The 18,253-nt window shown below is 36.6% G+C and overlaps 1 protein-coding gene across 1 annotated transcript; it reads left to right on the forward strand.

Annotated features, from left to right (window-relative positions):
- The first annotated feature begins 9,128 nt into the window (after nt 1-9,128).
- Nucleotides 9,129-18,044, forward strand: LOC138324373 (bombesin receptor subtype-3-like). The gene is made up of 4 exons (XM_069269445.1): nt 9,129-9,177; nt 9,512-9,654; nt 16,724-16,914; nt 17,580-18,044. Exons 1-4 carry the CDS (start codon nt 9,129-9,131, stop codon nt 17,713-17,715), a joined length of 519 nt encoding a protein of 172 aa, XP_069125546.1. The 3' UTR covers nt 17,716-18,044.
- The last annotated feature ends 209 nt before the right edge of the window (nt 18,045-18,253 follow it).

The raw sequence follows: 18,253 nt of genomic DNA on the forward strand, positions 1-18,253 counted from the left end.
CGACAAAAAACGTCAGCGCACAGCGGTGCAATTCATACTGGATTACGTTCATGACAAAACAATACTGATTTGAACATGTCAGATATCGTAACATTGACATCAGGAGAACTTATTGATTGTTGCTGAGCTCATATTTAATCTGGATTAGAGCAATAACATTGGTATTGTATCGATAGTGACTGTAGTTGAAACAGATGTTCGGATATTGGATCAAAGACCCTAACTTTGGGGTGCCGTTATTTTTGTTCTATTTATTGGGTTCCCAATATCATGATTTGTTGGCGTCAGCTTATCAATCGAATAAAAAGAAATCATTTGATGGTAAAATTTACTTTCAACATACTCTTAGTGGTCTGTATTCTCGATATTCCAGGGGTTACTATCACTGAGGTAATATCCCTCCCTGGACTATCTCATTGTAAAACTAGAGGTAGTTCAGAAGAGGAAAAAAATGATCATACACAGGCCTGCAGATACTACAGAGAGAGCGACGCCGAACTTCAAAACAACACAGTCAAGTCTACCTTTATACAATTCCTCTGGTATACATCAGATTAAAACATGGCTATGATGTCATCTTTTGTTGTCCCCAGTACTTTATTTAGACTAATGTTCAAGTACTTGTTCTGTCTGTAGATTAGTACACTTTTCACTGTACATTAGTTTACCTGTAGCTGTAGATTAGTTTCAACTAATCTACAGTTCCAGGTAAACTAATGTACAATGAAAGGTAGAGAGTGACACTACATGCAGCATTGTAAAATTGGACAGATAAATAACAAATAAATGTAATCAAATTCAACATAAATGTAATAGAAAACTTCAATAATACATATTATTACATATTTGCTGTTTTATATATTGATTCGTGGACATCGTCATAAATCCAATCACATCAACCACCACGCATAAAATTACTCCTTGTGTTGAAAATCAAGACTCTTTAGTATTTCGACAACACAGGCATTCCAACAATGATGTTTTGATTTTAAATAGAAATATGTACTTTCTTTCTTGAAAATTGAATGAATGTTTTCGGTATATTTCCCAATAATTTCAGTGTTAATTGCTTCATTTCTTGAATACATACACGTAACACATTAATCCACGTTTCCCGAATTGAATAATTTCGGTATAATTCCTTATCCAAGAATCACACAAAGCCTAATGAGCAAATTTGAAATTTTAAGCTCACTTTTCATCACTTTGCCGTTTTCACTGAATTTCAATGTAGTTTCCTTTAGAATCCACTAAATCTTGATATTATGTTTTAGGACCAATCATATTCTTCATATCATAACGTAGAGCTGTATATTCAAAATTACTACATTTCCATGGTCATCCTCCATATCTTGTGAATTTCCAACAAGTTATATCCAAGTGAATGGTCTGCCTCTGACAGCAGTTAAATTAACATATCACAAAATATACTCTCTTATTGGAAATTTGATAATCATTTTAGATAGTTTGACTTTATAAAGATCTGATCTGCACTGTCCGCCATGTTGCCTCTTGTTCTGTTCCACTCAGAATGAAGAGAACTCAAACTCGCAAAAAATTATCTGGTAATAACATTGGTATGAAATTTCATGAAAAATTCATGCAATGCATGCACGACCAGAGTAGACATATTACAACTGTGCTGACATGTTCACTTTCAAAGATGGTTGAAGGCCTTACCTGTAGCTGTAGATTAGTTACACAATAGCCATAGTTAGCACTGTTCATCAGAGTGCTATGTTTTAAGTAAGAGAAACACCTCAAACTGTAGATTAGTCAAGATAATGAACAATGCTCGGCCCTTCGGGCCTCGCATTGTCCATTATCTTGACTAATCTACAGTTTGAGGTGTTTCTCCTATACGTACAAATGCCACTGTCGACTCTGTTGCCTCCAGTTTACTATGAAATAGTCCAGGGCCCGGTTGTTCAAAATGTGATTACGCTAAGTGTTTAACGACACTTTTCAAATCAAGATTAATTCATTTCTGGTAATACAATTTTTACAAAATATTATTGGATTCTTAAGAACTTCATTCTTTACCTACAAGTAGCTGGTTTTGGTAAAAATATAATCACAAATGTTGCAGCGAACGAGAAATGAAAATTTCACTAATTATGTGATAAAGCTAATCACCGTTTGAACAACCGGGCCCTGGTGTGAATATAACATTACTGGTAGTAATAGTAACCCGTGGAGTATCGAGAATCTTTAATAGAAATATACAGGTGAATTAGTACCTGAATCGTCGCAAATTGGTTAAATTAGCGTTATTGCTACAATCAGTGTATTTATAAATCGTAAGTGCTACATTTTTTAAAAAAAAATCATGGCAGCCGGAGAAAAAGTTTGCTAGCCCTTCTCTCCATCCTCGATACTTCAGGGCTAGTTTCACTCTAGTTATTATCCATCCTTGGACTATCAGGATAAAATAACTGAACAATCACAGGCCTGCAGAAATTTCCATAAACGCTACGAATCATTTCCTGTTTTACATATATTCATCTGTTAGCTATCTTATATCCATCTAATAACCATTCCATTCTATGTGACTTAGATGTGAAATACAACACAATGACCGAATCTCGCTTAAATAGTCGGTCATTACTCAATCAAAACGCCCGATGGCCTTACTATAACGGTCACCTGCAATAGGTCCGATACAGAATGAAACAAAGATGTAAAAACACCATATATTAGCCCATTGCCCGTCACACTCCTGAAGTCAGTCGTGACTATAATGTGATCGTGTGCTTTTAAATAGTGCTTTTGAAGTTAAAAAATCAACTAATATGGTCCCATCCCTCTGGATATGAAGTTAAAATGTTATCCCAGGCAAATAATTATATCCAAGTTGACTCCTATGAAAAATGAACAAATAATGCTTAAACAGTTGATTTTCCTATATATACTATAGAACACTTGGCACTGGCCTCTGTCCTGCAGTTAGGACATTAGAATTATACCTGCTGCCCCTATTGTATGATCGTTAAGGCGACTAAATTTAGTATATAATCTATTCTCTTCTTCCTAACTAACTTTGTTCTTCCTAATGTCTCCATTGACACCGCCTCACTTTAGCCTTCTGTTGAGCGCTCGCTCCTGTGAAGTAGGCTCTGGGTTCTGTCCCCTGGCCGAGACACACCAAAGTCTATCAAAGTTGTAGTTTCTGCTCCTGCTTAGCACTCAGCGTACAGCGAGTAGGACGACTTGTTTGCCCGTTGTCAGTATAATTGACCGGGTGGGGTGCGTTGCTTGGTGTCTTCGGTGGCATGCTTTAATGATATAGCATTATAAAAAGGCAAGAGTTTCACTATACAAGAACACACATTATGAATAAACCACAGTCTTCCAAAACACGCACCGCGCACTTCATTCACGATACAAACCGCATACATGGGAGGCTCTCCTTGCTACCTGTAGCTGTCCTCGAGGTCGTTTTGCATTTCTAGGCTGACGCTTCTCTGACCCATCTCATAATTGTCTTCCGGTTCCGGATCGTCGTAGTAGCAGTAGGACAGAACTTTATTTTCTCCTTTTCACAGAACGTTTAGTCCAGATTTGAACTCAAAGTGTTAATTGTTCTTTGTGTGAAAGAGAATTTCCTGATATTCAGCCTGCCGTACTCCTTATTGGGTTTTTTGGAGTGATCTGTAGTTTTTGTTCGACTGTTACGGCTGAATAGATTGTTTTTTTTACATCCTTGCTCTTCTATATTGAGGTGTTGTTAGTCCTAACTCGATAAGTCTTTCACAATAGTATCATCAAAACTGAATCTTTTGTAAAATTATTCCTGTGTATATATGCATTACACAACAGTGCATCATCTGTTAAAATCATGTTTAAATTTATTCACCATGCATGTTAACTTCTCTAATGTTATATACAACATAATTATGATATTATAGTTTGGACTCCCAAATATTACAGTGTATTTTCATGTATCTATAGTAACCACATGTGTATGCCGTCAAGGTCGGTTTCATATAATTATAGGATAGCATTGCACAAGCTATCTTACCTTCTCAAAATGCAATCGCCTGATTTTTTGTTAATCGCGCAGGAAATTTCAAACGCTGACACGCGCAATTTTATTTTAGATTAATAATATCTCGTTCTCCACCTAATCATGTGGTTACTTAAGTATATAGACCTGCCTATTAGATTAAAGTATAGTCATTATCTCCTTGCAAAAAAAATATGTAAATGAAATCTTAAGTCTACCCAATACAGGTAAGAAAAAAACTTTCTCATGTTAAACTTACTTTTTTGTATATATTTGTTTATGTTATTTTGTTGATAGTGTATCTCTTCCCCATGACCTTTCTATTTTGCAATACATTTTCTTCCATGTATTTCATGTACCACATAGCGTCATACTTTCTTGATACCGGTTGATGGATTGTAAATCAAGCTATTGGCAAGTGATATACATGGAAGTTACAAATCATATCGAACATTCAAGCAATTTTATTCTGATATACTTTTTGGCATCCAAATTATTTCTTATAAAGTTTCTATTATTGTGTAATGATATCGAACAAAATCCCGGTTCTCTGCGCACTCTCCAAATTTCACATCTTTATGTAAGATCCCTTAGAAATAATTTAGACATAATTGATAGTGAGCTGACTGAAAATGATGTAATATGTCTTACTGAAACACACCTTGACCCGTTAATTCCGGACTCTGACCTTGTTTTAGACAGTTTTAGTAGTTTTCATCGAAGGGATAGACAGGCAGGATTTGGTGGTGGCATTATTATATATACAAGAGATACTGTAATCTGTAAGCGAAGAAGAGATTTAGAGTCAACAATATTGAAATTATTTGGTTAGAAGTTTTAGTAGATAGCCATAAGTTCTTACTAGGGTGTATATATAGACCAGAACCTGATGTAGAATACTGGCGAAGATTAGATGGCATGTTTAATATTGTTTTTGATGATAATATTACTGATGTAGTTATAACTGGTGATATAAATGTTGATATGTCAAACCTTCAGCCACACTCTCATCTAGACCGATTACTTACAAAACATAATCTAAACAGTTTTATTATAGAACCCACTCGCATTACTCCTAGATCCTACCTCTTCTTCTTCTATTGATATTGTTCTATCTAACAACAATCATCTTATACGGGATACACATGTACAAATGCTCTTGCTCCAATTTGCAGTGATGATTGTCTTATTAACTTTTGTATATCATATTCAGTATATAATACACAAATAAATGACCATGTACCACAAAAAATAGTTACAGTGCGATGGTAAGCCTTGGTTTACAAACACAATTAGATTAAAAATTAGGTAGAGGAACCGCATCCACAAAAAAAACTATTAAAGGTACAGATTAGTTTGAAATGAAACTATTGACCTAATTAGAGAAACAAAACAAAATTATTTCATGAAACTTGAATCATCGTTACATAATAATAGCTTGTCTCCAGATAAATGGTGGAAAATTGCTAAATTTTTGTTAAAAATTGATAATAAGCAAACGTCTATCCCCCCTCTAAAACATAATGAGTTTTTTCTACAACATCCTTTTGAAAAAGCGGAACACCTAAATACATACTTCTCTTCGATCTCCACTTCTAATGATCTTGATCCTCTTCCCTCTCCTCCCGAGTTTCCTTTTAAGATTGACGATATCGTATTTACTGAACAGGATATCAAAGATAATGAAAAGAAACCTGTGGGACCTGATGGGATTGTCCCAAAATTCATAAAACTATTAACACCCTCTATTTCTATTCCTCTTACCCTTCTCTGCAATAAAACTATGGAAACCAGTTGTATTTCCTTACCATGGAAAACTGCTAAAATCAATGCTAACACAAAGGGAATGGTGATTTAAATGATATTTCCAACTATCGACCCATCTCTATCACCTCTTACTTCAGTAAAATAATAGAAAAATTATTTTTTAGCATCTCTGTAATTACTTACGTGATTGTGAAGTTATCACTAAACATCAGTCTGGCTTCATTCCCGGTGATTCAACTGTGAACCAACTTCTTTCGATATACAATCATATCACTGACTCGTTAGACAATGGAAAAGAAGTTCGGTCTGTTTTCTGTGATATAAGTAAAGCCTTTGATAGAGTGTGGCATGATGGACTATTTTATAAATTAGAATCTTGTGGTTTTAAAGGGAAATTATTAGGGTGGTTTAGAAATTATCTAACTGATAAGAAGCAACGTGTTTTAACTGAAGGCATAATCTTTTCCTGTAAAAGCTGGAGTCCCCCAGGGATCTGTCTTTGGCCCTTTTTTATTTCTATTATATATTAACGACATAACTAATATTGTTACTAGTGATTGCAAATTGTTTGTAGATGACACTTCGATAAGTGAAGTAATTGATAATAACCATTTCTATGCTGTCCATACACTTTCACAAAATCTTTCGAATATATGAACCTGGGCTCTGAAAAAGTTTAATCCCACTAAAACTGAATCATTAATATTTTCAAGGAAACGAAACGTCATTCATCCCAATATATACATGTACTTTGACAATAACACGGTTCATACAGCTAGTACACATAGACATTTAGGAGTTTTACTTTCTGACGATTGTAAATGGACTCACCATATAGATAATGTATACCAGAGAGTATTTAAAAGGATAAATATTTTAAAAACATTAAAAAAAGAGTGTCACGTAAAACTCTTTTAAACATTTATAAAAGTTAGTTCAGTTTTATTCCCTAGAAGGTAAGCGATATCAAACAAGTACGATAAAAATGCAAACAAAACGTTTTATAATGGTTTGCATAATCATTACTTTGCTCCATTAGTAGTAATAGGCACCAATTGTAGCTCTAAAGACGACACCATTTTCTGTCAAAAAGTCTTTTGAGCTACAATATTGCAGCTAATCTGAGACTAATAGAATCTTGCATGGGTCTGTCAGGTGAATAGGGATATCTCAACTCTCGTGAAAGATTTTGGCCGTCAGCCTTTCACGAGGGTTGTTGAAAGATTCTTTTTCTTCCACACTCTAATATTTATTTTTTCTTTGTTTTTGGTTTTCTGATTGGCCTATTCATTTTTTGCATTCCACGATGAAACAAGAGATCCCATAGGGATCTTGGCTCCCACCAAAGAATGATCTATGTCTGACAATTGAAAGAGGGATCTTTTTCTCCGCTTTTCAAACTTTTTTTTTTCAAACATATTACCTTTTTTTGTACATATAAAATTTAAGACAGATCGCTTTAGTACTTTCTGAGAAATAGCAGTGTAACAAACTTCAACTATCAAAATCCAAGATTGGTGCCTGGCGGCCATCTTTTTCAACAATCGGTCCAAAAACGCAATATGCACAACTAGGGCGCTAGGGGAACCTACATATGAAATTTGAAACAGATCTCTTCAGTACTTTCTCTGAGAAATAGCAACAACAAACTTTAATTATCAAAATCAAAGATGGCTGCCTGGCGGCCATCTTGCTCACCGATTGGTCCCAAAATGCAATATGCAAATCAAGGGCCCTAGGGGAACTTACAAATGAAATTTGAGAAATATCCCTTAAGTACTTTCTTTTCTTTTCTTTTAACTATCAAAATCAAAGATGGCTGCCTGGTTGACTGATCTGTCCAAAAAGACAACATGTACAACTAGGACCCTAGTGGAACCTACATATGAAATTTGAGACAGATCCCTTCTGTACTTTCTGAGAAATAGCGATAACAAGAATTGTCAACGGACGGACGGACGGACCACTGACCACGGACGAAAGGCGATTTGAATAGGGCTAAAAAATCCGGGAAAACGCGCGCGGAAATCCGACGTTAACGTGACGTCACAATAGAAACGTTGCGTATTGAATCAATGGAATCGTACGTGTTTGCAAACGTTTGTGAAAATCCGCTATGCGGATTCACACAGTTTGCAAACAAAATTTTCTTTCATACCCCGATAAAATGAAAAAAGTGACTTTAATGCTTAAGGATGTACTCTTTTGAGAAGTCAATATTTTCTTGTATTAAACTTTTTTTTCTCGTATAGATTTTTGGAAATAGGAGTTCATACCATGAAAGAAAATGGAAGAAAAATCAGATGTCCGTCTGCTCGTTTTTGAGCTATTGTCACTCAAAGATAGCTAGTTGACAAAATATTGGATTTTATGGGAATTTTGCCGTTTTGACCATATACACAAGAGATTAAAGCCATAATTTCATAATGAGGTGTTTGATATTTATGGATGTTTGTAGAATTTATTTTCCAGTAGTCTTCTTTAAAAATATACCATTTTTGATTAATAATACTATTTTTTCTCAGAATCACAATATATGCTATCCCTACCCCTTACTTTTGAGCTACAAAATGCACCATTTTCAGCCATTTTTGCCGAATATGACCTTAGCATATCAATAGGGAAAAATGTTTTTCTTTCAAAATCAGGCAGAAAAATGACCCTGCAACTGACCTATTTCACAATAGAATCTATAGCTTTTTGGACACCTGTTTGATACTGACACTATGCACACTTTGGCCCTGAAATACTCATGAAGAGTCAACACTTTGGTGAGTTACTGTTTTTAAGGCCTCTTGTTTAAACTACTACAAAGAATGGTGGAAAGCCTAATGAGTGTATTTCAAAATGGAAAAAAAAATCCAGATAATTCATGAACACTTACACGGATGTACGGATGTAGATTTTGTTATCGAGCTTTCGTAATTTTCATTTTGATACAAATAATACCTGGTATGTAATTAATTTTAAACATAATCTCTTTTTGAATGGCATTTGATGCGTACAATGAACCATCGATATTCAGAATGATTTCAATTTAAATCAATTTTATGCAAATATGATATATCTTATTTACGATGGGAAAAGGAAATCAGGGCCCTTTTCTGTCTCTTAAATTTCCTTTGACTCGCGATTTTACTAGAACGCAAAATCCCATTTGTTATCTTTGGAAGACGTCATGGAGGAATGACTCTAGATAGGGACGCCTATTTGGAGTAAGCGGTGTCAAGCTCAAATGTAGAAGGACAAATCAATGGTCAAACTGCACATTCCAATGAGTTCATATTTGAAATTATCCCTCCACGATGGCTTCCGCCTTACAAATAAACCAGTGCTTGGCGCGAGACAGCACCACATGGGCCAGAGTATGAACAACGAGTTAAAAACAGCCAATGGAAATCATAGTATTAGAAAAGATTCTTTGTTATGAAAACCTTCAAGAGATAATTGCAAAATTAAAAAAAGTTTATAATCCTACATTGCAATAGTCATCACTTTTACCATAGAAGTTTCAACGACATTTACACACTTATTCACCAAATAACTTGAACGCACTTAAAAAATTTTTACTCCTAAAGATGTAGATTTCATGTCCAACACTCTCAGGAAAACATACCAATCACATATTGATTTGCTGCATATTTAGTGCTTAAATATGACTTACACTTTCTACATCTGTTTTGCTGGTTACAATCATAAGAATACCTTTATCGTGGTTTTACGTTTTATCCAATCCAGACCACGGTGAAACAGAGGCGTGTCGGTACGAGTTGATTTTTACCGAGACCCAGAGTCTAGTGCTCACTTTCCTCAGTGGCGTCATACCCCTCAGTATAATGGTCGTCCTATACAGCATCATCGCCCGCATCGCCAGGAAACACGTGAGTTGGTTTCGTGTTGGTTTCGTGTCAAGGCATACATATCAGTAACTTCCCTCCATCTCACTCGGTCAGGACGTATATATAATTGGTATTACTACATGTAATTTGTGAACATATCAGGCTACAATATAGCAAATGAAAAAAAAAAACCAAAACAAAAACAAGAGGCCCATGGGCCTTAACGGTCATCTGACTCATGGCACAAAACAACAAAGTCACAGTATAAAGTATTGGTTAACGATTAATATAAACAATACAAGGAACTCCTTAGTTGAATATGTAAGGTAAATGTCATTTGTTGAACAAACTTGCTAGCCCTTCATCCAAATATGGTCGAAACCCATTCAAGGATTAATATAAGGAGGAGTCAGATTTTAAAGCCAAATTTCAGCAAAGCTCCCATTTTGGACCTCGGTCATACTATCCCCATGGGTTTTACCTCGGTCCTTTATAAAAATATGATTGTCCTTACCTTAAGTTCCCCTTCTGAATCAATTAAAACCACTATAGACCAATTTTCATTGAGATCGGAGACTGAAACCTTAAAATAGGAAGTGGGCCAAGTGGGCCAGCGGCCATCTTGGAATACCAAAATCTTTACGAAAATGTTTGCATTTTGTTCGGCATCAATTAAAACCCCTATAGACCAATTTTCATTGAGATCGGAGACTGAAACCTTAAAACAGGAAGTGGGCCAGCGGCCATCTTGGAATACAAAAATCTTTACGAAAATGTTTGCATGTTGTTCGGCATCAATTAAAACCCCTAATAGACAAATTTTCATTGAGATCGGAGACTGTAACCTTAAAACAGGAAGTGGGCCAGCTAAAATTAAGAAAATTTGCCCTTTTGGGGCCCCATCCCTCAGTTCCTAGGGTTCAGACCAGACTCATTTATATAAAATATGATTGTCCGTCCCCAATGATGTTTCACACCAAATACGGATAAAATTCATCCAAGGATGGAGGAGGAGTATGTTTTTAAAGCTGAAATTAAGAAAATTTGCCCTTTGGGGGCCCAAACCCCTCAGCCCCTAGGGGTCGGACCAGGCTCATTTATAATATGATTGTCCTTTCCCAATGATGTTTCATACCAAATGTGGATGAAATCCATCCAAGGATGAAGGAGGAGAAGGGTTTTAAAGCTAAAATTAAGAAAATTCCCCCATTTGGGGTCCCACCTCTCAGCCCCTAGGGCTTGGACCAGGCTCATTTATATAAAAATTGATTGTCCGTCCCCAATGATGTTTCACACCAAATATGGATGAAATCCATCCAAGGATGAAGGAGGAGTAGGATTTTAAAGCTAAAATTAAGAAAATTTGCCCATTTGGGGCCCCACCCCTCAGCCCCTAGGGGTTGGACCACGCTCATTTACATCAAATATGATTATCCTTCCCCAATAATGTTTTACACTAAATATAGATGAAATCCATCCAAGGATGGAGGAGGAGTAGGATTTTAAAGCTAAAATTAAGAAAATTTGTCCTTTGGGGGCCCAACCCCTCAGCCCCTAGGGGTTGGACCACGCTCATTTATATAAAATATGATTGTCCGTCCCCAATGATGTTTCACACCAAATATGGATGAAATCCATCCAAGGATGAAGGAGGAGTAGGATTTTAAAGCTAAAATTAAGAAAATTTGCCTTTTTGGGGCCCCACCCCTAAACCCTAGGGGTCGGACCAGGCTCATTTATATAAAATATGATTATCCTTTCCCAATAATGTTTTACACTAAATATAGATGAAATCCATCCAAGAATGAAGGAGGAGGTAGGATTTAAAAGCTAAAATTAAGAAAATTTGCCTTTTTTTGGGCCCCACCCCTCAGCCCCTAGGGGTCGGACCAGGCTCATTTATATAAAATATGATTGTCCGGGCCCCAATAATGTTTCACACCAAATATGGATGAAATCCATCCAAGGATGAAGGAGGAGTAGGTTTTTTAAAGCTGAAAATAAGAAAATTTGCCCTTTTCGGGCCCCACCCCTCAGCTCCTAGGGGTCGGACCAAGCTCATTTTATATAAAATATGATTATCCTTCCCCAATTATGTTTTACACTAAATATAGATGAAATCCATCCAAGAATGAAGGAGGAGTAGGACTTCTTTAAAGCTAAAATTAAGAAAATTTGCCTTTTTTGGGCCCCACCCCTCAGCCCCTAGGGGTCGGACCAGGCTCATTTATATAAAATATGATTATCCTTCCCCAATTATGTTTTACACTAAATATAGATGAAATCCATCCAAGAATGAAGGAGGAGTAGGATTTTAAAGCTAAAATTAAGAAAATTTGCCTTTTTGGGGCCCCACCCCTAAGCCCCTAGGGGTCGGACCAGGCTCTCATTTATATATAAATATGATTATCCTTCCCCAATAATGTTTTACACTAAATATAGATGAAATCCATCCAAGAATGAAGGAGGAGTAGGATTTAAAAGCTAAAATTAAGAAAATTTGCCTTTTTTGGGCCCCACCCCTCAGCCCCTAGGGGTCGGACCAGGCTCATTTATATAAAATATGATTGTCCGGGCCCAATAATGTTTCACACCAAATATGGATGAAATCCATCCAAGGATGAAGGAGGAGTAGGTTTTTAAAGCTGAAAATAAGAAAATTTGCCCTTTTCGGGCCCCACCCCTCAGCCCCTAGGGGTCGGACCAAGCTCATTTATATAAAATATGATTATCCTTCCCCAATTATGTTTTACACTAAATATAGATGAAATCCATCCAAGAATGAAGTAGGAGTAGGACTTTAAAGCTAAAATTAAGAAAAATTTGCCTTTTTTGGGCCCCACCCCTCAGCCCCTAGGGGTCGGACCAGGCTCATTTATATAAAATATGATTATCCTTCCCCAATAATGTTTTTACACTAAATATAGATGAAATCCATCCAAGGATGAAAGGAGGAGTAGGTTTTTAAAGCTAAAATTAAGAAAATTTGCCTTTTTTTGGGCACCACCCCTCAGCCCCTAGGGGTCGGACCAGGCTCATTTATATAAAATATGATTGTCCGGGCCCAATAATGTTTCACACCAAAAATATGGATGAAATCCATCCAAGGATGGAGGAGGAGTAGGTTTTTAAAGCTGAAAATAAGAAAATTTGCCCTTTTCGGGCCCCACCCCTCAGCCCCTAGGGGTCGGACAAAGCTCATTTATATATAAAAAATATGATTATCCTTCCCCAATTATGTTTTACACTAAATATAGATGAAATCCATCCAAGAATGAAGGAGGAGTAGGACTTTAAAGCTAAAATTAAGAAAATTTGCCTTTTTGGGCCCCACCCCTCAGCCCCTAGGGGTCGGACCAGGCTCATTTATATAAAATATGATTGTCCGGGCCCAATAATGTTTCACACCAAATATGGATGAAATCCATCCAAGGATGAATGGAGGAGTAGGTTTTTAAAGCTGAAAATAAGAAATTTTTGCCCTTTTCGGGCCCCACCCCTCAGCCCCTAGGGGGTCGGACCAAGCTCACATTTATATAAAATATGATTATCCTTCCCCAATTATGTTTTACACTAAATATAGATGAAATCCATCCATAGAATGAAGGAGGAGTAGGATTTTAAAGCTATAAAATTAAGAAAATTTGCCTTTTTTGGGCCCCCACCCCTAAGCCCCTAGGGGTCGGACCAGGCTCATTTATATAAAATATGATTATCCTTCCCCAATAATGTTTTACTCACTAAATATAGATGAAAATCCATCCAAGAATGAAGGAGGAGTAGGATTTAAAAGCTAAAATTAAGAAAAATTTGCCTTTTTTGGGCCCCACCCCTCAGCCCCTAGGGGTCGGATCCAGGCTCATTTTATATAAAATATGATTGTCCGGGCCCCCAATAATGTTTCACACCAAATATGGATGAAATCCATCCAAGGATGAAGGAGGAGTAGGTTTTTAAAGCTGAAATTAAGAAAATTTGCCCTTTTCGGGCCCCACCCTCTCAGCCTCCTAGGGGTCGGCCCAGCTCATTTATATAAAATATGATAATCCTTCACCCAATTATGTTTTACACTAAATATAGATGAAATCCATCCCAAGAATGAAGGAGGAGAAGGATTTTATAAGCTAAAAAGTAAGAAAATTTGCCTTTTTTGGGCCCCACCCCTCAGCCCCTAGGGGTCCGGGACCCCAGGCTGATTTATATAAAATATGATTGTCCGGGCCCAATAATGTTTCACACCACCAAATATTGGATGAAATCCATCCAAGGATGAAGGAAGGAGAGTAGGATTTTTAAAGCTAAAATTAAGAAAATTTGCCTTTTTGGGGCCCCCACCCCTAAGCCCCTAAGGGTCGAACCAGGCTGATTTATATAAAATATGATTATCCTTCCCAATAATGTTTTACACTAAATATAGATGAAATCCATCTAAGGATGAAGGAGGAGTAGGTTTTTTAAGCTGAAATTAAGAAAAATTTGCCCGTTTCGGGCCCCACCCCTCAGCCCCTAGGGGTCGGACCAAGCTCATTTATATAATATATGATTGTCCGGGCCCAAATAATGTTTCACACCAAATATGGATGAAATCCATCCAAGGATGAAGGAGGAGGATAAAAATAAGAAAATTCGCCCTTTTGGGGCCCAACCCCTCACCCCTAGGGGTCGGACCAGGCTCAATTATAAAATATAATCCTTCCCCAAATGTTTCACAACCAAATATGGATGAAATCCATCCAAGGATGAAGTAGGAGAGTGTTTTTAAAGGAAATTAAGAAAATTTGCCCTTTGGGGGCCCATCCCCTCAGCCCCTAGGGTTCAGACCACGCTCATTTATATAAAATATGATTGTCCGTCCCCAATGATGTTTCACACCAAATATGGATGAAATCCATCCAAGGATGGAGGAGGAGTAGGATTTTAAAGCTAAAATTAAGAAAATTTGCCCTTTTGGGGCCCCACCCCTCAGCCCCTCGGGGTCGGACCAGGCTCATTTATATAAAATATGATTGTCCTTCCCCAATGATGTTTCATCACCAAATATGGATGAAATCCATCCAAGGATGAAGGAGGAAGTAGGATTTTAAAGCTAAAATTAAGAAAATTTTCCCAATTTGGGTTCCCACCCCTCAGCCCCTAGGGCTTGGACCAGGCTCATTTATATAAAAAATTGATTGTCCGTCCCCAATGATGTTTCACACCAAATATAGAATGAAATCCATCCAAGAATGAAGGAGGAGTAGGATTTTAAAGCTAAAATTAAGAAAATTTGCCTTTTTTTGGGCCCCACTCTCAGCCCCTAGGGGTTGGACCAGGCTCATTTATATAAAATATGATTGTCCTGGGCCCAATAATGTTTCACACCAAATATGGATGAAATCCATCCAAGGATGAAGGAGGAGTAGGTTTTTAAAGCTTAGAATAAGAAAATTCGCCCTTTTGGGGCCCCACCCCTCAGCCGCTAGGGGTCGGACCAGGCTCATTTATATAAAATATAATTATCCTTCCCAAATAATGTTTCACACCAAATATGGATGACATCCGCTTAGCGGTTAAGGAGGAGTAGCGTTTTAAAGGAAAAAGTTTACGCACGACGGACGGCGCACGGCGGACGACGACGGACAAATCACGATGACTATAGGTCATCCTGACCCTTCGGGTCTGATGACCTAAAAACAACCCATGAACCTATCGAAATTCAGCATGTTTTCTGTCATTGTTACATGGGTACTTGGCACCTTACAATACATTATATTTGGTAAGTATGAGCACACATTAAAGTTATATGTGCCATAACTTTCATACTCACGAATCAAGTGTAGTTTTTTTATGTTATTCACAACAATTGTTTTATTATAATAGGTACTCTGGTATAGTAGCCTTACTGTAGTTAAAAATAATACCATGCAAATCTCTGCTAATTCGCCCTCAAATCATTTAAGTACAGATCCTCATTATCGCTACGTTGAATAAGAGGACCTGACACCATCCCTTTAGGGGTCATGTCTAGGTGACCTTTGGAAATGGCCAATCAAATTGCGGCATACAAAATATTGCAGGTGAATTTCAGGGGACGAAATTTAAAAAAAAACTGTCATAATTATTTTCATGTACGTAGTCATCTCGCTCAAAGAGCACAAATCTGATACATGTAGTTTATATGTATGTTTTGGCGAAATGGCGTTGTCAATTGATGTAGCAACGAGCAGAAAATGCATTTGATCTGAAGTACATTGGTATAAAGGTCATCAAAACGTGATCCGTAATAGGATGTTGTCAGATCCTCTACTGAACGGAGTGGTTATAAAGATCTGCATTTTAATCAGATTGCCCTCAAATGTTTTATCATAATAGGTAATTTGTTATAGAAGCTTCACTAACAAAAAAATGCCTTAACGTTATATGTGCCGTATCTTTCATCTTCACGAATCAAGAAGAGATTTTGATATGTTCTCGCCACCAAAAATTACCAACATTTTAGAATTACAATAAGTTCAATGCATAGGTGTTAATTTTACAAGTTCAAAATAGAGCTGGAAACTTCCAAAAATCATTTACATCTACAGTGCAATAAAATGAGTACATACAACCATGAAGCCGTGTTTTGGTCTACAATTTCATATCGCATGTTTAAAGGAATTATGTAAAGCCATTTTTTCAGGTATGTAAAGTATAAAAAGCAAGATTTTCACATGGCATTAATTCAGTGTTGTACCTAATGTGTACAAGTCATCATATATGCTTGTCTGTCCATCCCAATGATTTTCACCGATTAAGTCGTCAAACCTTATAGCTTTCAATAGATTACTGAAGAAAAATAACATGTCAAAATCTTCATCCAGTTATGCCAATTATATTTCATGTATTGTAATGAATTCTCAACATGTTGGTAAATGGTAGTGAATAACATTTTAAAAGCTCTCCTTGATTCGTGAACTCACCGAAAATTAGTTATACAACTTTAAATGGATTTGAAATTAGTTATTATAAGGAGTTAAAAGAGTTCATTTAATTAATGGTATAGTTTCAATTAGTGATGTATTCCACGTTAGGATGCATAACTTTTTAGTACTTATTACAGGTGGTTGTTATTAGACTTTATTAAATGTTTCAGATTCGGGACATAGGAGCATGCTGCGGTTCTGACTTTCTAAAGACCGGGAAACACCACGTATTTCGGCGTGAGATGAGGTCAACACTGACGGTCAGTCTATTGGTGGGGTACTTCGCCTTTGTCTGGATTCCACATTGTATCTACATTGTTTATAGTAGTGCCTGTCAGTGCTACATAAGTCCCTACATCAGGTCAGTCGGTGGTATGACTCATGGGCAAGGGTTCGATGGGCGGGACTTCTTATTATTTTGGTGATTCGCCAATTTGATCCTTAACCTCACGATTTTTTCACCTTTGCGAAATGGAGTTTTTTTTCAACTATACGCATATTGTGTATTTTAACTCTGAGTGACATTGGGCATCTTGAGCATCATTACTTATATAGTATAGTGTATTAATATCATTTTTGAACACTCATTTATAAGTTGAAATGTAATGATATATATGTTGACGATATGTATGACTACAGTATATACCTTGCTTTTTAGTCGGTAGACTGGATTGCCTGCCGTAGTTTTTCTACTCTCCACTAGGCTTCGCTCCAAAAATACAGTATTTAAGAGCGCAGCCTTGCGGAGAGAATTGGTACTAAGGCAGGTAATTCAGTTTATTTAGTCGATTCATGCAACATTCGTTTAGGAGTCTATATAGTGTATTAATTTTGTTGATATATTAACATGGGTCTATTCATAACCATAGACTACTATGTAAGTCATCTGTATTCAATACACTATATTTCAATGAAGTTACCTTTAACATGAGAAGTCTTTCACACGTACAAATGGGAGATCTAAAATCAAATATATCATATCTACAATGACTGAAATAACTGATGATTTTTTTTTTCATTTAACAGACTTTCGTCTAGGATGTTGGTGTACACAAACAACGCTATCAACATCTTTATCTACGCAGGACGGATCCATCTGTTCCGAAAGCTTGCAGTGAAGGATGTGAAACAATGTTGTTCTTGTTGCTATGTAACAAAATGACATCTACTGTCAAATTAAAGTTTTATGTGCCATAACTGGGCGGAAACTTCGAAATGCTATTCTTTCTTTATTAACCCATTTAAAAGCATAAGCTATGAAATCATTCAAATGGACAAATATTAAATTTTACAATTACTAATAGCACTGTAAAAATGTGAACTGAAAGTGTATGTAAACCATAACTTGACTTTATGGCCAGACAGTACACTGTACAAATTTCACAGCACTAGACGTAAATATAATGATGTTTGGCAGTACTGCCAAAATTCATATATGTATTGCAATTCTCAAAATGTTGGTAACTTTTGGTGGTGAACAACATATTAAAAGCTCATCTTGTTTCGTAAGAATGAAAATTATGGAATATATTTTTTTTTTAGTAATATTACCGGAAAGAATCTGAATTCCAAGTTCTCAAGTACGTTACTAGTATGTGCCTGTGTCACGATGCAAATATCTACATCAACACGTTTTGTCAGTTGGATCCTTTAGGAAAAGCAGACTCTGAACTTCTCACTGTACAAACTGTAGTAAATGC

The sequence above is a fragment of the Argopecten irradians genome, chromosome 5, assembly GCF_041381155.1.
Source record: "Argopecten irradians isolate NY chromosome 5, Ai_NY, whole genome shotgun sequence".
Taxonomy (NCBI): Eukaryota; Metazoa; Mollusca; class Bivalvia; order Pectinida; family Pectinidae; genus Argopecten; species Argopecten irradians.

Excerpts from the sequence above, each read along its gene's own strand:
- LOC138324373 (XM_069269445.1), top strand. The coding sequence starts at position 9,129 with ATGGGCCAGAGTATGAACAACGAGTTAAAAACAGCCAATGGAAATCAT. Across the intron at positions 9,655-16,723 it reads CCCGCATCGCCAGGAAACAC|ATTCGGGACATAGGAGCATG; the intron begins GTGAGTTGGTTT and ends TAAATGTTTCAG. Across the intron at positions 16,915-17,579 it reads TACATAAGTCCCTACATCAG|ACTTTCGTCTAGGATGTTGG; the intron begins GTCAGTCGGTGG and ends TTCATTTAACAG.